The sequence below is a fragment of the Panthera pardus genome, unplaced genomic scaffold (genome assembly GCF_024362965.1).
Source record: "Panthera pardus isolate Hobbes unplaced genomic scaffold, ASM2436296v1 HiC_scaffold_333, whole genome shotgun sequence".
Lineage (NCBI taxonomy): Eukaryota > Metazoa > Chordata > Mammalia > Carnivora > Felidae > Panthera > Panthera pardus.
This window is the reverse complement of record NW_026526914.1, coordinates 298,757-320,219: the sequence shown is the minus strand read 5'-3', so window position 1 is coordinate 320,219 and position 21,463 is coordinate 298,757. Positions and strand designations below refer to the sequence as shown.

The 21,463-nt window shown below is 54.9% G+C and overlaps 2 protein-coding genes across 2 annotated transcripts; both read right to left on the bottom strand.

Annotated features, from left to right (window-relative positions):
- Positions 1-8,900: 8,900 nt before the first annotated feature.
- On the bottom strand, positions 8,901-11,617 carry LOC128774587 (testis-specific Y-encoded protein 1-like). Its single transcript, XM_053893654.1, has 5 exons — positions 10,931-11,617; positions 9,630-9,707; positions 9,362-9,473; positions 9,078-9,223; positions 8,901-8,972 (listed from the first exon to the last, which is right to left on the bottom strand). Exons 1-5 carry the CDS (start codon positions 11,615-11,617, stop codon positions 8,901-8,903), a joined length of 1,095 nt encoding a protein of 364 aa, XP_053749629.1.
- A 6,954-nt stretch (positions 11,618-18,571) lies between these two features.
- LOC128774539 (testis-specific Y-encoded protein 3-like) lies at positions 18,572-21,113 on the bottom strand (the record flags this gene model as incomplete). Its single annotated transcript, XM_053893605.1, has 6 exons — positions 20,931-21,113; positions 19,980-20,138; positions 19,210-19,287; positions 18,954-19,065; positions 18,716-18,861; positions 18,572-18,622 (listed from the first exon to the last, which is right to left on the bottom strand). Coding segments are annotated over exons 1-6 (729 nt in total), but the record flags the coding sequence as incomplete, so codon positions are not given.
- Positions 21,114-21,463: the final 350 nt, after the last annotated feature.

The window sequence follows — 21,463 nt, the reverse complement described above, 5'->3', positions numbered from 1 at the left end:
GAGTGTCAAGGCCCAAGGTTTTTAAATGCCTGCTGCCTCCTTCTGGAGCCCACCAGCATTTGGGAAGCACGCCCACGGCCCCGTGGCCCTTCGGACACTGAAGTGGCTGTGGCTGTGGCTGTGGCTGTGGCTGTGGCTGTGGCTGCGGTGGAGGTGGGGGAGAGGCAGAGGCAGAGGCAGTGAACTTTTTGACCATGGGTCCTTGGGGTGAAGGCGCTCCAGGCCAGACCCAGACAGTTGGCTGCTGTTCAGGAACAATCAGCTGGAGGGCAGTGGGCGTGGCTCCAGCATTTGAGCCCCTGCCTCCCCTCCCAGGTCTGGAGCAGGTTCTCTGCCTCCCCCTCCAGGGTGACCTCCCTGTTTGGTACATGCCCTTTTCCGCTTTGTCACCGACCACAACTTTCCTGTGGGATGTCTCATATCGGAGAACTGGTGCTACAGATCTCACCTCTTTGGGGAGGAGCCCGGATGGCAGACAGCATGGAAGCTTCTTAAGTGTCTCGCGTGCATGAGATACAGCCAGACCAACACTAAACCATCCTACCCACCCAGGAAACTGACTGGAGGATTAGCACAGCAATCTGCATATCCTGAACCACCGAATTCAGCAGGTACGTGGCATGCAGAAGTGAACTTGGAGAGCGAGGAGGCATGGGAAGGGAGGTGCTTTTGTGCGCGGAGAGGCGAAGGAGACTGGGCAGGTGGAAATTTTACTAACTTTCTTTAATACTCTTCTACATGATTCTTTCCTTTTGTGTCTATATTCACAGATTCTATTTTACTCCCATCTTCTCCTTTTAGTCTACTTCAGTGTATTGGTTTTTCAAATTCTCACAACATTTCCCTTTTTAATATTTTTTATTAGTATTTTCTAAATTTTTCTCCACTCCCACGTTTTTTTCTCTCCTGTGTCAAAACCACTTTCAACACCCAGGTGAAACATGCCTAGAATCTAGCATCATTCATTCCATTATTCACATGTGTGTTTTTAAGTTTTTACTTTTAACATTTTATAATTTGAATATTTCATTGAATTTTCTACCTCATGAGTTCCTTTTCTCCATTCAAAATGACAAAGGGAAGGAATTCACCCAGAAAGAAAGAGCCTGAAGAAACGAGAGCCAGGGATTCAACCAACACAGACACAAGCAAGATGTCTGAAGCAGCATTTAGAAGCACGATTATGAGAATACTAGCTGCAGTCCAATGTAGATTAGAGTCCCTTTGTGCAGAGAAAAAATGCAGTAAAAACTGGCCAGAATGAAATTAAAAATGATATAACTGAGCTGCAATGACGGATGGATGCAGCGGTGTCAAGGATGGATGAGACAGAACAGAGAATCAGCGATTCAGAGGACCAACTTATGGAGACTATGGAAGCAGCAAAATCGAGGGAGATTAAGGAAAAGAGCACGATTGAAGAATTGGAGAAATCAGTGACTCATGCAGAACGAAAAACAACATCAGAATCATAGGGGTCCCGAAGAGGAAGAGAGAGAAAAAGGGGTAGAAAGGTTATGTGAGCAAATCATAGTGGGAAATTTTGCTAACCTGGGGAAAGACACACCATCAAAATCCAGGAAGCACCGAGGACCCCATCAGATTCAACAAAAACTGACCCTCAGCAAGGCATATCATATTCAAACTCACAAAGTACTCAGGCAAAGAGAATCATCAAGGCAGCAAGGGAAACAAGTCCCTAAACTACAAGAGAAGACAGATCAGGTTTGCAGCAGACCTATCCAGAGAAACTTGGCAGGCCTGAAAGGAGTGGTAGGATACGTTCAAAGTGCTGAATTAGAAACATCCACAGTGAAGAATTCTTTATGCAGCAAGGCCATCATTCAAAATAGAAACAGAGGAAAAAGGTTCCCAGATACACAAAATTTAAAGGAGTTTGTGACCGCTAAATCACACCTGCATGCAATTTTAAGGGGGGACACTCAGAGGGAAATTGATATCTATCTATCTATCTATCTATCTATCTATCTATCTATCTAACTATCTATCTATCTTTATAATTATATTTATATATACAAATAGATATAGAATTATATATATAGATGTATATAGACATATACATATCGATATAGATATAGATATATAGATACAGTTAATACAATACATATACATATACATACATACACATACACATACACATATACATACACATACACATATACATATAGATGGAGATGGAGACGTAGATACAGATATAAAGATATATAGATATGTTTTCCTCCAACTCTTCAAACAAGATAATGGCCATAAAATCGTGTCTTTCAGTACTACTTTAAACGTCAGTGGACTGAATGCTCCAATCAAAAAACATAGGGGAACAGAATGGATGAGAAAACAAGTTCCATCGATATGCTGTTTACCAGAGACCCACTTTAGATGTGAAAACAACTTCAGAGTGAAAAGAAGGGGATGGAGAATCATCTGTCATGCTACCCGTCAACAAAACAAAGCCAAAGTAGCCATACTTCTATCAGACAATCTAGACTTTAATTTAAGACTGTCTCAAGTGGTACACAAGGGCATGATGTCATAATTCAGGGGTCTATCCACCAAGAAGACCTAGCAAATGGATACATTTATGTGGCGTATTTGAGAGCAACCAAATATACAAACCAATTAAACGCAAACATAAGGAACCTCATTCTTAGTAATGCCATCATAGGAGGAGACTTCTATGCACTCACTCACTGCAATAGACAGATCATGTAAACGAAAAATCAACAAGGAAACGGGGGCTTTGAATGACACACTGGACAAGATGGGCTTCACAGATATGTTCAGAACATTTCATAATAAAGCAGCAGAATATACATTCTTCTCCGGTGCTCACGGAATATTCTCCTCTATAGATCATATGCTGGGGAAAACAGTCATCCCTAAGGAAGTTCAAAGAGATCGAGGTCACACCGTGCATATTTTCAGACCACAACACTAAGAGACTCGAAATCAACTACAAGAAACAATTTGGAAAGGTAACAAATACTGGGAGACTGAAGAACATCCTACTAAAGATTGAACGGGCTAAGCAAGGGTTGAAAGAGAATATAAAAAGTATACGGAAGTCAATGAAAATGTATATGGAAGTCAGTGATAACACCACAACCCAAAACCTCTGGGACGCACCAGGGTCGGTTATAAGAGGACCTATCTAGCAAGTCAGGTCTTGCTAAAGAAGAAAGAAAGATCTCAGAGACACAACCTCACCTTACGCCTTAAGAGGCTGTAAAAAGAACACCATACGAAACCCAAAACATTCAGGAGACAGAAAATAACAATGATTAACGGAAATTAATGCTATTGAAACCAAAAATCAAACAAAACAAAAACAAAAACAACCTCAAACAAACAAACAAAGAAACAAACCAAAATAGGAGAACAGATCAATGAGCCCAGAAGCTGCTTCTTTGAAGGAATTACCAAAATTGATAAGCCAGTCATCAGTTTGATGAAAAGGAAAAAGGAAAGGGCCCAAATAAAGAAACGCAAGAATGAAAGAGGAGACATCACAACCAACACAGCAGAAAGGCAAACAATAAGAAGAGAATATTAGGAGCCATTATTTGCCAATACAATGGGCAATCTGGAAGAAATGGACAAATTCCTAGAAATGTATACACTACCAAAGCTGAAAGAGGAAGAAAAGGAAAATTTGAACAGACCCATCGCCAGTAAAGAAATCAAATTAGTAATCAAAAACCTGCCGGAGGAAGAAGACTGCAGGGCCAGATGGCTTTCCAGGGGAGTGCCAGCAAACATTTAAGGAAGAGTTAACACTTATTCTCTTGAAGCTGTTCTCACAATAGAAATGGAAGGAAAACTTCCAAACTCTTTCTATGAAGCCAGCGTTACCTTGATTCCAAAACCGGAAAGAGACCCCACTGAAAAGGAGAACTATAGGCCAATTTCCCTGATGCACATGGATGCAAAACTCCTCAACAAGGTATTAGACACTCGGATCCAACAATACATGAAAATGTTATTCACCACGACCCAGTGGGATTTGTACCTGGGACGCAGGGCTGGTTCAACATCTGCAAAACAATTAACGTGATTCCTCACATCAATAAAAGAAAGGACGAGAACCACAGGATCCTCTCAATCGATGCAGACAGAGTGATGGACAAAATACAGCATCCTTTCCTGGTAAAACCCCTCAAGAAAGTAGGGATAGAAGGAGCACACATCGAGATCATAAAGCCATGTATGAACGACCCAACGTGAATATCATCTCAAGGAGCAAAAGCTCTCAGCTCAAGTCACGAACGAGACAGGAATGTCCACCGCCTCCACTGTTATTCAACACAGTATTGGAAGTCTTAGCCTCGGGCCTCTTCATCCTTCTGCTCCCCCTCTGCAGCTACTGCTCTTCCAGCCCTGGCTCTACCTTTCCTCCTCCTCCTCTTCTTCCCTCTGCTCACGTCCTCCTCAATTTCCTCCCCAGCTACTACTGCTCTTCGACTCGTGCTCCTCCTCTTGCTCGTCCTGGACTTCCTCCTCCTCCACTTCTTCCCTCGCCTGCACCCGATCATTCACTCGTCTTCCTCCTCCTGTAACTCCTCCCAGTCCTCTTCCTCCATCTGATCCTCCTCGTCCTTCACCTCTTCCTCCTCCTCCTCCAACTCTTCCTCCTAGGACTCTTCCTCCTTCTCCAGGTCCTCTCCTGCTACTGCCCTTCCTGCCCTACCTCTGACCTTTCACCTCTTCTTCCCTCTGCTCTCGTCCTAGTCGACTCCGTCCTCCAGCTGCTCCTGCTCCTCTGGCCCGTAATCCTCCTCTTCCTGGTGCTGGACATCATCCTCTTCCATTTGTCCTTCTCCTGCACCCAGTCATTCACTGCTCCTTCTCCTCCTCCTCTTCTTCTAACCCCACCCAATCCTCTTCCTCCAACTCCTCCTGCTCCTCCTCTCCCTCCACCTCTTCCTCCTCGGGCTCTTCCTCCTTCTGCTCCTACACTTCTACTCATGCTCTGGAACCCTGGCTCTATCTTTTCTCCCCACCCTCTTCCCTCTGCTCTCGTCCTCCTCAACATCCTCCCCCAGCTGCTCCTGCTCCTTTGGCTCGTGCTCCTCCTCATCCTGGACATCCTCCTCCTCCACTTGTTCCCTCTCCTGCACCCAATCATTCACCCTTCTCTTCCAGCTCTAACTCCTCCCAATCCTCTTCCTCCAACTCCTCCTCATCCTCCTACTCCTCCTCGTCCTCTTCCTCCTCCAATGCTTCCTCTGGACATCCTTCTATTCTCCAGGCACATCTTTGTCCCTTAAGACTACCACAATCTCCTCTAAGGACGGGAGCAATAGATCTCGCACTGCCCCCAAGTCATCCGCAATGAGCACCGGACCCTGCGGATGGGCTCTCACAGGCCTTTGTGTCCCTGCAAAAGGAGCCTGGCAACCTCCCAGGCCTCCCGGGGAGACTCGGTAGTGGGAACCTGGGAGCAGCGACGGGATCCCCGGTGCAGCGACACCCAAGGGATGGTCATATCGTGCTCTGTCTTTTCAACAACACCTACAGCAGTATCGGACCTAGAGGCCGGGACCCAACGGGCCTCCCACGCGACCCCTGACCAGCCAGCCTTGTGTCGGCAGCGCCATCCAGGAGGAAGCTCACCGACACGTATGCCAGGCCTGGGACCCCAAGGCGCTTCGATCACCCCCTAGGCGGATAAGGTCAGGCCTAGGTTACTGCATGGGACCTGATGCATCCGTACAGTCGTCCCCAGTTCCTTGTAGGACAGGTCGGACATCCTCCACTGGGCCATGGGGTCTCCATGCTGTCAGCTGGCAGCAGCCAACACATGACCAGCGGTACTGGGACACCGTCAAGCCTTTCCTCTCATGCTGGACGGTGGCCGTGTGTTTACCGAAAGCCCTGTATGGGGGCCACGGGCTGCGGGGAAGGCAGGTAGGTGGGTGGCCAGGCACAGACGAGACCACCCGCTGTGATCCCGCAGGGTCACTGGGACTTCACTTCCATCTGGCCCACACGCAAATTCTAGGGATGGGGCTTTGGGGGCAGTGCGGAAGCCTTGCAGCTTCAGCGTCAAGGAGCTGGGCACACACACCTGTGGGCACAGCCGGCAGCAGACTGGGACCAGTGTTCCTCCCTAGGCCCCTTTGACCGTCCACCACCTGAGAAGAATACTGGAGGGGCTGTACGGCTTTAGCCTCCCCAAAGCGCACACACAGTGGGCCATGTGCTGCCCACTGTGGTTTGGGGCAGGGCGGGGGGAGCCCGGTCAGAATCCTGACCACAATGTCCACAGCATCCTCTGTCGACATGCAACCGCTGAGACACTGAGAAAGGAACCCAGTTCCCCATTTACATGAGGCCAGGAGTCGACAAAGCCTGAGGCTAATCAGGGTCACCCGCACAGGGACTGAGAGGCGCATTCTGGCACCACTTACATGCAAGGGGAACACAGTTCTGGGACACACCTTGACATGTCCCCAGCCCAGCTGCAGCGACAGTGGTGATCTTGTGCTGCGGGGAGAGGTGTTGCTGGCAAGGAACTGTCCCCTCAGAGAGCAGCTGGCAGGCTGCTCACCTGCCCATCCACACATGGATCACGCACACCACCCTGCTATGGCACCCCTGGGGGACTCAAGTCACCTGAGGTCTAGGGTCCCAGCTCCTCCCTTTCCCTGGGCCTGGTGCACAGGAAGCAGAGAGGAGAGCCCCAAGGAAGAGCTGACTGGCGACAAAACATGGCTCGTCTGCCAAGAGCAGAGATTTTTGCTAGACGGCTCCCTCCAGGGAAATACCTACGCCCTCTGCACACCACGTAGCCTGACAGGTTGGGTTCCCTAGCTACCCTGTGCACAAAGCCTGGGCACACCATGTAGCCCCTACGTATTTGCTACTGTCGGCCCACCAGAGCCACTCACACACACACACACACACACACACACACACACACACACACTCACTCCCACATAGACACACACTAACACACACACAAGCACACTTACTCACTAGTGGTCCACTGGCCACTGGACACAGGCTGTCCTCCCCTCGGCCCCCCTCTTGACCTTGCACCAATCTCCCTTTTGCATCCTGACTTGAGCCCCCTGGCACAGCAACGATTGCACCCATCCCAGCGATTACCATCAGGACTCAGGAGGGAAGGGACTGCACTCTTGTATTCTGGCACCTGACCGTCCCACATAAGCACCTCATTCACACAGACCGCTGTGTCTCTCCTTGTCTCTCCAGTGGCCTAACCACCCACTCCTGCACACACAGAGACACACGGCTACGCAATCGCACGAACATATGCACGCTCACACTGCCGGCACCACCACGGATCTCAGGCCCAGTTTGCCACAGACGCCCACACACACTCGCACGAACTCACGCTGGATCTCTGCCCTCGTGCGTACTCTCTCCATGAATTCCCACTCATAAGCCTCGCTGCTGCCCACAACCCACACCTGCCCCTCCCCCTCACACATCTCCCATCCTGAGCCACTGTCTGAGGACAGGGCTCGGGGTCAAAGGAGCCCCGGGTGTGGGAGGCAGCAGCAAGGTATACTGCCATCGACTATGAGAAGGCTGCCTGCTCCTGAGTTGTCCGGGGACATGTGGTCTTAGCTCTGATCCTGACTGGAGGCTTTGCTGACTGGATTCTATCTCACCAAGGACACAACACCCCTCTGGGAGCAAGGGTCCTGGATGAAACCCCCCCGAGTCCTGGCCACACTGTACCACGACCCAATGGACCAATTTGGTCCCACTGTGCAATCCCCTTCCCTGCCTTTCGGCTCTGGCCTATACAATAAATCTCCAAATAACAGGTCTGTCTCTTCCTCCTCCTCCTTCCAGGCTCTTCCTGCCCAAGAAGGCAGGCCTCTGTGCACATGGCAACACCGGCCCCACCCCAGTACTGCACCTCTCCTGCACACACAGAATCACCCGGGCAGCGGCTAGGACAGTCACACTCAGGTCCCGTTCTCGTCGAGCCTCCTTGCGTCCCCCATAAACACACACAAACACATACACAAAAACAGAAGGGTTTTTAGCTTCCTGTATGTGTCCACATAAACATCGTGGAACCTCTTCAAGGCTGCCACACGTTATCTCTTCCTCAATTCTCTCTGGGGCACGTAGAAGACAGGAGACTCATCCACCCATCTCTTCCAGCACTGGTGGCGTCCTCCATTGTTTCTGCATGGGCAAAGATAGAAGCTCTGCGCCATTCACGCCCACACAGATGCAGAGCCCCTGACGCATGTGGGCACACGCAGACACATTTGCGTACACGCGCACACACGCACCCCCACGCAACAGACACCAAGAATGATACGGGATATTTGCAGATACATCCCAGATGGTGTCACTCTTGTGCCTCGCCCTTTTGCGATCCCCTTTGCTTTCTCACCCAGGGATTCATTTCCAGCCCCCAATGGCCTTGGACCAGTTCTAAGAATGGCTGTCGGGTTGCGGGAGGACATGGCGTGGTGGGGCACATGGAAGGAAGTGCGAGATTCTCACCACAGTGGCGCCTGGGGACACGGCAGCTCCTGACCCAAAGACTGGCAGGCAAATCCAGACTGAAGGAGCAGGGGGAAGCCCGGGACAGGGCGGACATCCACGGGGAGCATTTGTGGTGAAGCACTGCTCCTCCCCAGTTGCTCTCCAAAGCCCCAGCCCACAGCACAACTGCATTTGGTTTGCAGGCTTCGACCCTCTGTGTGTTTCCAGCTGAGTCTCTGCAGGTCCCCTGTCATCCTCCCACCCTCTCCCCATGCTACCTGTGTCCCTGTGTCGGCGGACCTTCCATTTCCAAGCCAATGTGTGGCCCACGTTCCCTTGCCCATACAACACGCAGGTCAACACACCGCATACTGGGGTTCTCACCGACACGTGAGCACGTCAGATCACTGTCTTCTGGTCCCTTCCTCCCTCAGGTAGTACTGCAGGGGATTGGGCCACAGGTCCTCGATGATGATCTGGAAGAGGACACAGGCCGGCGCCACATTGGGCATAGCCCACTCTCCTCTCTGGCCGGGGGCCACCCACATCCCCACTGCTGACGAAGGCCTCAGGGGCCCCACCTCGGCAATCCTGTTCGCCCCTGGGCAGCTGTGCTCACACAGCCAGTTGAACAAGTTAAGGCTGGTGGGGTCATGCCTGCGACTGGGAGCTCCACGTTCATAATCCCAGAACCACTGGACTGGAGTGGAACGCGATATCCCGTAGCCTGCAGGAAGAGAGGATTTGAGGAGCAAGCTGATGGCCTCCTCCCCACCCACCTGCCCCTCCCCCTCCCCCTCCCTCCTGCCCCTGATTCATGCTCCTCATCCCCCTGCCCCGCACCATCATGGGACCCACACCCTACCAGCAAAGCTCAGCTGATACTCCTTAATGATCACTGGGTTCCGGAAGTACGGGTTGGCCCCAAAGAAAAACATCACTCTGCAGCGGTACTTGGGATGGCCCACTTCTTCCACCTGCCGTGAGCAATGGGACAGGAGGGGGCAAGTGTCCTCCCTCGGGGTCCTGAGCTACTTGCCTGGCTGTGAGGGTGAGCACCTTTGCCTCACCTTCTCCTGCCCAAATCCCACACCCGACGGGACGGCCCCCAGCCACAGCCTCCCCGGTCTCACCTCCAAGTCGACCACGTAGCTGAGCACGTCTTTGTCCTGGGCACCGATCATGGCCGACAACTGGGGGTGATTCAGAATCTGTGCTGTGTCAAGGAGCTGTGCCTTCAGATGCTGTGGAAACAGACACAGCCCCCCTCCAACCCTCCCAGGCTAAGAGCAAGGGACTAGATCACGGCATGTGCAGAAAGACCAGGAAACACTAGTCCCCACACTCCTCAGCCTCTGCAGATGCATCAGACCCCATCCACACTGGGCAGTCCGTTGGCTTCCTGTACCTGCCACGCTGTCTGCACACAGCAGGGAGAGACTCCACTGCCTGCACGCCTCACAGTTCCTTCCTATATCTGACCTGTGTGGGCTGCCAGCAGCCCATCATAGCTTGTGATGTCGGCATGTGCTCTGACCCCTCCTCACGGCTGGGTTTCTTGGCATATTCCCGTGAAGACCTATGTTGTCACCAGCCTCCTGAGTCCAGATGGAATAACATGGCTTACAGGAACCCGACTGCACACTTACGCTGCAAGCAGAGGGTGTGGGAGGGAGAAAGAGATCGAGAAGCACGGACGAGGAGGGGCCGAGGAGGGAAAAGGATTAGACACAGTGACACAGCCAGTCCGGAGAGAAAGACATGGGTGGGACCGAGCCGGAGCCTGAGGACAGAGAGGGAAGCAGGGGTGGAGATACCAGAAGAGAATCCTCTGTGTGTGTGTGTGTGTGTGTGTGTGTGTGTGTGTGTGTGTGTGTGTGTCAGGGTCTGAGGAGGCAGCTTGTACCCCATTCGGAGTGGGTCTCAGTCGTCCTACTGTCTGGCAAAGGGGCGTGGCGTGGTTCCACTAAAGGTCATGAGTGTGTGTCTGAAATGCTCTCTTTTGAAGGAACTGCTAGGAAACGTGCACAGCCTGTGAATGTGAAGGTGGGTGTGCGGCCTGCGTAACTCTCCCATTTTGCAGCGAAATGTTTCCTTGCCTTATCTGCTCTGAGTGAAGGCTGCTTTGTGCTACCCTAGCTCTGGTAGCATGGGGACACATGGCTCGTGTCTGCAAGTAATATTTGAGACCAGCCTGCAGGCCAACGTTGGCGGAGACCTAGAGGAAACAGACCCAGTCACCAAGTCCCCCCATCCCCAACAACCGCCCCTTTCCAAGGCCTTACACTGGATCCCAGACCACACCAACCCAGGGCCAGGGACCATTCCCCAGCTCTCCTCTCTGGGGGCCATCGCCCTGAGGCACCCTGCTCTCAGTGCCCAGCCCTCCTGCACAACAGCCCCCGCCATCACCCACCAGCACAAGGAAGGATACCGCCTGGGCCCAGAAGCCAGGGATGTGCTTGATGATGGCCCTTCTGTGATCCAGGTAAGAAATCTGCCTCCGAAGAATCCTGCGCTTCAGCCGCCATAAGGCCCTGGAATCCTGGGCATTCCCAGCGCTGATCTCCAGCTGAAGACGCTCCAGTGCTGCCAGCGGGTCCTGGGCTGAGGCAGGACGCAGCGCTGGCTCTTGCTGCTGCAGCGGCTGTGAGAGCTGGGGCCCCTCCTCCGCCTCTGCATCTGCCTCGCGCTTCTCCTCTTGCTCCTGAAACTCCTCCTGCTGCTGTCTCTCAACTTCCACCTCCTCCTCCTCCTCGTGCATGTCCTCTGCTTCTGGCTTGGCTTCCTCAGAATTCTCCTCTCCAGCCACCTCATCCTTGGTCGCCTCGCCGTCCTCTTCCTCCTCCCCGATCACCACCTCAGCCGCCACCATTCCGTCATCCAATATCAGCACCAATTCCTCCGCTGGGCTTGCCACCTGTATCTCACACCCGGCCTGGGTTTCCTGCACAGGATGGGCGCTTGCCGCCCCTGAACCTGGGGACTGCGGCCAGCCCACGCCCTCCAGCGCCCCTGCATTCCCGCGGGGCCGGGACTCTCCACCTTTCGCATCCGGGACGATCAGGGCCCAGGGTCGGCGGGAATCTCCGCTTTGTCCGGACCGCGACACGCTGGCCATGACGCTCGGCCCCGGCCCCAGTGTAGCTAGGGCAGCCTCAGGACAAGGACAGGAAACGGCAGCAGGTGGGGGGAGCCTTGGCCGCAAGACCATTAGCTCCCTGAAGCCTCCCGCCGCAGCCCGCCAAAGTTGAGCGCAGGCGCACAGGCTCTGGGATTTGAGGACTCCGCATTGGCTGTGGCTGCTGTGGAGGAGGGGCCGAGACAGAGGCAGTGAAGAGTGTGCGCATGCGGCCTGGGGGCGAAGTGGTTCCAGGGCAGGTCAGGCCAGCTGGCCAGGTTCGGGGAGCAATCAGTTGCAAGACAGCAAGACAGGGTGCTGGCCGCCAGCAAGCGCGCGCCAATGGCCGGTCCAGGCTCTGGAGCGAGTGCCAAGGTGCCAGCGTGGCCCCCGTTTGCCGCATGTCCTCTTCAGCGCTGTCACCTTCCAGCCTTCACTTGCGAGGTCCCCGGTATCGCGCAGTCTGTGGTCGCTTGTACACCCTTTCCCCAGAGGCCTCACTACGGGCACCAGAGCATTCAGCACAGGATCGTCCACGCCGTGAGCCACTCCCTGCTCCGTGCCTTGCCCCTTCTTCATGAAGCTGGGGCAAAGCCTGGAGAAGTCCTTAGTGTCACGCCTACCGGGGCCACATGGCCGTCCCCACGGTATCTCCTCGTTGGCCGTCAGGCTGAGGGCGGCGGTAAGGTGGGTGCCCACCCAGAACCAGTGACACCCACCCTAGACCCACCCCACCGCCATGTCCTTGCAAGAACACAGCTCAGTAGACCTCACTGCACTGCAATGCAGAGCAAAGAACAACCCCCAGAGCACCATCTGCCACTGGTGCCCTACTGATCTCCGTACAGAGCGCCAGGGAGATGGGGTAGTAGGATTTAGCAGCTTGCTCCGGTCCTGAAATCTAACCTTCCACTAAAAGGAGGACGACTCCAACCACGCAGGGCACGTAGGGGCCCTTCACCGAGAATTGCAGACTTGTCTGTGTCTGTCTCTGAGAAAGCCCCGTGCCTGCTTTCACTAGTACACACGAAAGCAGACGAGTTCCCTTCCCATTTCCCAGGCACCAACAAGAATTCTGAAGAAGCATGCACCCAGACACAGAAGGTCCACTGAGAGAGACAGTGAAAAAGAGACACACAGAGAGACAGAGCTATAGAGGGAGAGAGAGAGACACGTGCTAGCAGAGCAGATGAAGGAAGGACGAGTGGAGGGGAAGACCAGCCTGGAGAGGGAGAGTCCGGGGAGATTGGCGGGAGAGACAGGGAGGAGGAGCAAGACAAGAAGAGACAGAGGGGCACCTATTACAAGGAAGACAGGCGGAGACAGGGGGAGGCATTAGTGATGGAGAGGAGGGAGACGAAGACAAAGAGAGCTGGAAGGAAAGTGGGAGGGAGGGACAGGAAGAAGACAAGGGAGGGGGAGGCAAGGAGAGGGTAGGAGGAAGGAGAGCAGGGGCAGCCGAGGCGGAGACAGGTGGGCTGACTCTGAAGACAGGGCAACTGCAGTGTGCACTCTCTTTCACCTGGTGAAATTCACCTGTGCAATTTGCACAGAGACGAATGCTCTACAGTGGTCAGCCCTCAGCACAAAAGGCACCGCTCCCACCTGGACCTTAAGGGCAGTCTGAAACGATCGCTGAACTAGAAGGAAGCTGCAGTGAGGTCATTCGGGGTGAGGAAGAGGGCACCGCAGGGAAGAAAACAAGGACCCGTTCCCCACAGGGCTGCTGGAAGTCCTGTACTTACCAGCAGGAGACAGCAAACGGGACTGCCGGAAAGACACAGCAGAGATTTAGGCACAGCACATGCGGGAAGAAATCACGTCCCAAAGCTCGGCAAATTCAAGCAAAAGCAGAGGCTGCACATCCATGAATGTCAATGCTTTCCGAGTGGAACCAACGAAGTTCTCACAGATGCCCAGGAAATGTGCTCAACTCTGAGGCCCCCTCGCCTCTGGCAAGCTTCTCATCCAAAGCGACTCATTACAGAGAAAGGGTGGACCGTGAGCAAAAGAGCCAAGGTCTCCTTCGGATCCCCGGACGCAGACAGGTGATCCGCCCAGTAATTTCAAGCCAACGTATGGTGATAAAGGTTACCTTCCACCACAGTGATGGAGGAAACTCGCACCCGAGGGGAGGACAATGAGTGAGAACCGCATCCCAGGCTGTAAGCTAAGGACAGACCATCAAGCTGTATTGGAAGGTCACGAGACCGTGACTCAAATGTCTGTACAGACACAGAGCGTCTGCAGAAGCACGAGGGCTGGATAGTTGTAAGCAGGTAGCAGGATTTCTAAGTCTGGGCTGCCTGTATGATACGAAAGGCTAACACGTGCAAGCAGAGCTATGCCCATGTGATGCGGATCAGCCTCCTGAGGCGGTACTTTGTACCCTGTGGAGGACCTGGGAGACGCATGCAGGCAGGCTCCTTGTGCACCTCTGCCACCAGGCACACGTGTGGGAAACGTAGGGCCAAAGGGTTTGCCGCCGGGCTTAGTGTGGCTCACCCTTCTGCGGGTGCATTGAGCATCAGTGCAGAAAGCACTGGGCTCACTGAAAGAAGCCAGCCCCTGACAGAAGCACAGTGGTGGTGAGCCCTGCCTGATGGATTCCTGAGGAGACTAAAGGAGTTAAAGGCATGCAGTCCACCAGAGAGTAGAGTGGTGCTAATCAGGGGAGGGTGCGATGAGGAGGTGTCGGGGCTCGGGTGTGAAGATGCAGTCATGCCATGTGCATGAGTTCTGGAGATTTAACTTGCACAGGGCAGCCGTAAGCAATGCTTCACCGCCTCGTCAGATTTCTCAGAGGCAAGTGCTCACACCACACACAAAGAGGGGTCGCTGAGAAATGTCCCGGTGAAGGTGGCTGGACGGAGCGCTTGCACGTGAAGGATACGGGCACATCCGTCACTGCCCGTTGTGTCCCTCAGGCACGCACTAGTCCTGGTGGACTAAGCTGAGCTCAGAACCCAGCAGTCAAAGGTGTCAGCCTCGTTCCTGCAAACATGGATCAGACTCCCAGGTAGGACGTAATGGACAAATTAGGGACCAGAACACACAGGAGGCACACGGAAACGAGACACACACTGGCAGGGGGAAGTCTCTCCCAGCCAGGAACATGCCACGTGGCAAAAGAGTAAGTGGGAAAACGTTGCCGGTCCGCTTTTCACAATTTACGCCTGCATCTGCAATGTGCCGGCCAGTGACGTTTGAGCCCCTCGGGCGCAAAGGGTTTGAAAACAGAAGGACAGAAAATAGAGGTGTGACGGAATGCTCACAGCAAGCCAGCTGCATTTGGGGACATTAACTGGCTGGCAGTGAGTGCATGGCCAATCCTCTGACGAAGGTCCTACAGGCACGGAAGGATTTCTGGCTCCTGGAACATAGAACAGAACACGCAGAAGCCCCTCCACCTGACAGCAGGACAGCAACTGGATCTGTCAGTGGAAGAAAGGGGTTGAATGCAGAGGGAAGCACACTCAAGCGCAGAAGCATACACCAAAGACAAGACAGGCCACCAGAGCCACAGCTGACCCAACACACAGGTGTGCAGAGACGAAGGCGGTTACACGGGTACAGCTGTGCCCACTTAGGCCAGGCAAGGAGGCATCACCAGAGAGGTGTCGGCACAGGCAAAGCCAGGAAAAGACACAAACACGCCAGGGCTCACTCAGGGAGACAGAGGAGCACAGGCAATGCGAGACATTTCCTGTGAACAGAGAACAACGTGACGATCCCGACAGGCCAATGAGACACGTGTGGTCCAGAGACATGGAAGTCAGAAGGCTCCTGAATTGCTGAGGGTGTCCTCTCTCGAGGGACAGCACTCTGGAGCCCACACACGCTGATGTTGGGGTGGAAGAGGCCGCTGGGCAGCAGATACAGTTGTGCAGGGGGTTTAGCAGCTCCTGGACCCTAGGGCTCCCCGGGGAGAGCTGCGGATACGGGAGGACACCCGGGGATGCCGGGTGTGCAGCATGAGGGCTGTAATCCCTCGGACACAGAGCACCGAGGCCTCTGCCCACGGACCTCAAGTGTCCACACTCGAGGGTTTGGCTCTGGGTGCCGTGAGTGCATTCCACACCCACACCTTGTCCGTACCTTGTCTTTGGGACAGGCCGGGCGGAAACGTCACCCTGGCCCCTAAGGAGGTATTGGCTGGAGATATTAACATGTGGGGGACCCTGTGTTCACCTGTCCCCTAAAGTGTTCCTGCTCGGCAAGACCTATCAAGTAACGGCCTGCTTGTGCAGGAAGATGCCCCAAAGGGCCCAGCCTCATGACCACTGAGGCCGTATTCCCACTGCACAATCACTGGCCATACTTTCTTTGGATGTTCACACCCAAAGACTCGGGTCAGCACTGGGAGCTTTTCCAGGGTACCCTGACATTTACCCATCAAGCAGCTGAGAAGACGTGCCTGTCCAGCCAGTGTGCAGACAGCAGCGAGAGAAAGGCCTGCCTTCCCTTCTAGAGAGTGCGACAGCCTCTGCCCTGGAAGAGGTAAGGCTTGGTCGCACAGATCCTCAACTCCACAGCGTGCTGACACCCCGCTGACCGTGTTGTCTGCATATGATAGGGGCAAGAGGCCTCCATGCATTGGGACTGCCCACGCCTTCTCTGGAATAGAGCCACTGCAGAGAAGGCTCTTGTACTGCAGAGCTGTGCAGTGGGGATCCTGGGGAGCTTGGGCAGCTTGGGAGACAGGAATATTAGTGTCGGGAGGTCAGTGTCAGGCACGCTGTGCTGGGGGCCGTGTTACATGGGGATACAGAAGAGCCTGCGATGGACAAGGCTGAACTCTGTCTACTGCACTGCTCGCACGGTGGAGCTTTTGTTTAGCACAGACATCTCTGGCAAGCAGCCATCTGCTGTGTAAGGAGTATCCCAGCACTCACGTCTTCGCAGGTGAGGCTCGTCCCAGTCCTTTCTAAGCTCCAGGCCTGCCGGGGACCTCTGCACAGAATGCTAAGGCCTCACAAGTCCATCGTTCCCTATGTGGCTGAGGCAGCCTTTGTCCTGGCACTCAGGCAAAGGAACACAGGCTGCCTGGGACGAGGCGACCTCCCTGAGCGCCTGCTGGTGATTGCACTTGGGAGTCTTCTCACAAGTCTCACATGGCGTGTTGGACACACGGCTTAAGCCTGTGGACACAGAGGAAGAGCATCACCCGACTCATCACGGCTGATGATGAGAGGGCAGAGGGCACACGGGAGAGGTTGGCGTGTTCGTGCCCTTGAAGAGCCCCACCTCCCCGCGACCCTCCCCTCTGTTGGCTTGCAATCTGGGCCACCCATTCGTAACCAGAGGTCTTTTCAGAAACAGCAAAGTTCACACAAGGGCATCAGCACTAGGACTCCTTCAGGAGTCTTGTGTGTGTGTGTGTGTGTGTGTGTGTGTGTGTGTGTGTGTGTGTGTGGGAATAAGTGAAGCGGTGTTTGGGAGGCTCAGCTTCAGGAAGTGGAACCAGAAAAGTTCGCTGTGATTTTGGAGTTGCGTGAGACTGTAGTGGGCTGTTTTCTCTGCAGTGTGTATGTTGTCCCTGTCAACTCTGCCTGAAGCAGAACTTCATCGGTCTTACCCACCCACTCTGCCTCTGGTCCCTCAGTTCCTTCCCCTGGACGCCAATCTTACAACCTGCTCACAATCCCTCAAATATGTGTGGCTGGTCCTGAGATCCTGACCTTGTCCACAAGACAGTCTGCATTGGTAGACGTCTGAAAACCAGAGGGTAATCAACCCTGGGAATTCCTCCCTGTGTGGCGGTTCAGTCAACATCACTGAGGGTGTCCCCATGCAGGATTCTGGGGGCACCATCATGGACATGCCCAATCCCTGAATATTGGACATCCCTGGCCTGTGCTGGCCTCTCCGTTTCCTTGAATTTCCTCATTTTCACAGGAAAGCTATGAACCTGGGCACTGGCCTTTCTCTCAGGTTTGTGCCCTGGCCTCCCTCACTCAAGTCCCCATTGCTTCAATCTTACTGACCTCACATGCAATCCCAATGTGTGACCCATCCCTACGGACAATGTCCTACGTCCCGCCCTTCCTTGGAACTCCAATGTGCAGGCACAGAACACTTACACCTCTGGACAGCCGCATGTATACATGGACACGCCCCAGAGCGAACCTGAGAGGAAGACACACACAAACACTTCATGCTGTTTATCTCCCATTCTATATTTCTTCAAATGTATTGGACCCCCGCCCTGCGCCACGTGTCACCACCACCCTTGTCCTTATTTCATGGCCAGGAGAATCTTGTGGACCATCGGTGAGCATCGGAAGGGTTTCCACTGGGGTCGATGAAGTGCGACGCTCCTTCATACTCTTCTCAAGATCGTGCATATCCCTGGGATATATGGGTACACACAGACAGACAGACAGACAGACACACACACATACACACACACACACACACACACACACACACACACACACACACACACGCACACACACACACACACACACACACAGGACAGGTGAGAGTCTTATCTTGGCCCTGAGTAAGGTTGCTTGAATGTTTCCAAACGGAAAGTAGGATGGGAGGGTGTGATAAGCTGTGCCAAAGCTGACAAGGGGATCCAGAAGCCAGACAACATGTGGGATGGTGGTAGGAGGCCTGAGGGTGGGGTTCATGGTCCGGGAATGACAGTTGTCACCGTGCTATGTGATGAGCCAGCTTTGGTTGTCCCGCTTTGCTCATTCTTTTTGTCTAGCCCCCTTCCCACCTTCAGGCTCCCCAAAGGGGCAAAGCCTCTTTGACACGTTACTTCTTAAGACTCCCTGTCTCAGGCTGATGCCCTTTTGACCTGGGGTCACCTCCTGTGCCGCTGTGAGTCTCGGTGCCTCCATGCAGAAGAGAATTGTGCCCTGGACCCCATGACACACATTTCCGTGCCCACACCCTTGGCTGCTCACCTCTTTCCCTCTCAGTTCTCTCTCCTGGGGCCTCCTTCATCTTGAAATACGGCAGGGGGTTGGGCCAAAGATCCTCTATGATTATCTGGTAGGGGAGACAGGCCAGGCCTCAGGTAGCTATCCCACGCAGTGGGGGAACCCATGAAAATCACCTCCCTTCCTTGTTACAGGGCCCCACCTCAGCAATCCTGCTAGAGCCGGCAAAGCTGTGGTCAGAGAACCAGTTGAAGAAGTTGAGGCTGCTGTTGTCATGCCTGCGTCTGTAGGCCTCCTGTCTGTACCTTGGGTACCACTGGATGGGACTGGAATGAGACGCCCTATACCCTGCAGGAAGACGAGTATGTGAGAAGGCGCCAGAGAACTAATCACATTCAACCCTGCACCCACTGCCGCCCATGCAGTCAGTGGACACTTACCATCAAGGCCTAGGACATACTCCTTCGTAACGACTTCATTCTGGAAGTAGGAGTTCTTGCCAAAAAACAGCAGGATCTTCCGGCATTCCCTGGGAAACTTGTGTTCCTCCACCTGCCGTGGTACAGTGGGGCAGAAATGTGAAATCTTGTTCCAGGAGACCCGCCCTCCCCTGAGGAAGGAACACATCACTTCTCCCCACCACCTCCCCTCCCCACACAGCCAGCCACCCACACCACCTCCCACTCCCAGGCCGACCTTCAAATTGGTCATGTGGCGAAGCATGCTTTCATCGGGCTTACTAATCAGGGCTGACATCTGAGGGTGGTTCACAAACTGCCGCAGGTCAAAGAGCCTTCAGGTGCTGGGCGTGAGAGAGCTCGAACCAGAGAACCAGTGTGGACAGCATCCAGGCGTCCTCCCCCCGGGACTGGCGTCCTCCCCCAGGGTCTCAAGCCCTCCCCACAGGCTGCGTCCAGGCCCACGGGGTCTCAGGATCGCGCAGGGCTATGCTAGACACGCACAGGAGGCTGTGCATGCCCAGACGCCCGCAACCACGCCTAGCTTTGTGTGCTCGTGAGGACACTGAGGACGCTTACTTCCACACAGCCAGACAGCACACATCCGGTCTCGCGCCGACCAGTGGGCATTCACATCGCCTTCCCCGCAGCAAGATGCTTAGCGGGACCCAGAAACGTGCCCCCACGCGGCTTTGTGTGGGAAGAAGCCCTCGGTCATTTCCCCGACCTGGCCTGGACCTCCACCGCCACTCCCCACTCTCCCAGCGCTGTTTCCGTGCCAGGTGCGACGTAAAGCACACATGCCTCCCCCACCCCGGCACTGCCCTCCTCCCACACTCATTGCAGAGCCAGGACCACCGGATGGGATCACGTTTGCACGTTCCCGGCCACTGGAGCGTGGCTTAGCTCCAGTCCCTGTCCTGGGTTCCTCTAAATGGCACCTCCCTTTCCTTCCTCTTGCGCAAGCCCAGCCCCCTGTGGACCCTCCACCAGCAGCAGGAAGGATACAGCCTTGGCCCAGAAACCACGGATGCCCTGGATAAGGGCACCTCTCTGCTGCAGATGTCGCTGCCGCCTCTGCCACATCCTGAGTTTGAGTCGAGCGTGCTCCCGGCTGGCTTGTTTATTCACCGGCTGTAGCTCTATCTGAAGGGCCTCCAGAGCCTCCAGAGCCTCCAGTGGGGAAGGGCAAGGACGGAGGCCTGACTCTACCTGCTCCTTCTTAGCCTGCTTCACCTGCAGCTCCTGGGCTTCTTCCACCCATCGGCCTTCCTGCTCACTCGGCTTCTGTTCCTCCTCCACCCGCTCCTCCTTGTCCTCCTTGCCCTCCACCTCCTCCTCGCCCTGCTGCTGCTCCTCCAGCGCTTCCTTCTCCTGCTCCTCTTCCTCCTCGGTTTGCAATTCTGCTCTCCCTTTAATGGCTCGCACGCCTTCCCTTCCTCCTCCTGCTCCTCCTCCTGGTCCCCTTCCCCTGCCACTGCCGCCGCCAATGCCTCCACCGCCACCGCCGGCGCCGTGGCCGCCGCCGCGCCCGCTTGTATACCCTGCTGCTCCTGCTCCTCCCCTTTCATTTCCGCCAACTCCTCCTCCTTCCGCTCTTCCTCCTTCTGCTTGGGCTTCTGCTGCTCCTCCTCCTTCTAATCTTTTACTCCTGCTGCCTCTCCCCCTCTTCCTCCTCCTCCTCCTCCTCCTTCTGCTCTTCTGGTCCTGCTGCTCCCCCTCGCCCTTCAGGTCCTCCTCCTCGTGAACTTGGACCTTCTCCTTCCCCGGCTCCTGCTCCTCGTCCTCCTCCCCCTTCTTCCTCTGCTCATGCCCCTCTGCCCCAGGCGCGTCCTCTTCCGCGGCCGCCACCTCAACCTCCTCCTCCGCCAGGCCCCACAGCGCCTCCACCGCCACTATGTCATGCACCAGCGGCACCGATATCTCGCTGGGGCCGCCCACCTGCCTCTCGGGTCGGGCCTGGCCTTCCTGCACAGGCTGTTCGCTTGTGGCCTGCGAGCCTTCGGCCTGCGGCACCTCCGGCCCTGCCGGAGACCCAGTGTCCCCACGGGCCCTCGTCTCTCGACCGCCCCGTTCCCGGTCGAAGGCGGCATGGGGGCTCCGGGCATCCCCAGTGTTTCGGAAACACGAGTCGCGCAACATGCGGCCCCGGCCCGAGACACCAACTGTGGCTCCTACCGACGACGAAGCGGGAGGTGAAAGCACGGCCCCCCTCCCCAGACCCAGTGAGTGGAGCCCTGAGGGCAATGGCTGGCAACTCGCTCCCCCTTCCTCCCAGAGCCCAAAGGTCGAGGGGGCGCATGCGCATGCGCATGCGCATGGTGCTGTACCCAGGATGCCTCGGCGGTGGCTATCGCTATGCCGATGCTGCCTCGGAGGCCTTTGTGGTGAGAGGTGTGCGCCTGCGGCTTTGAGGCTGAGGGAGCTCCAAGCCACGCCCAGGCCGCTTCACTGCCTTCAGGACCAATCATAGGGACGGTGGCGTGCGTGGC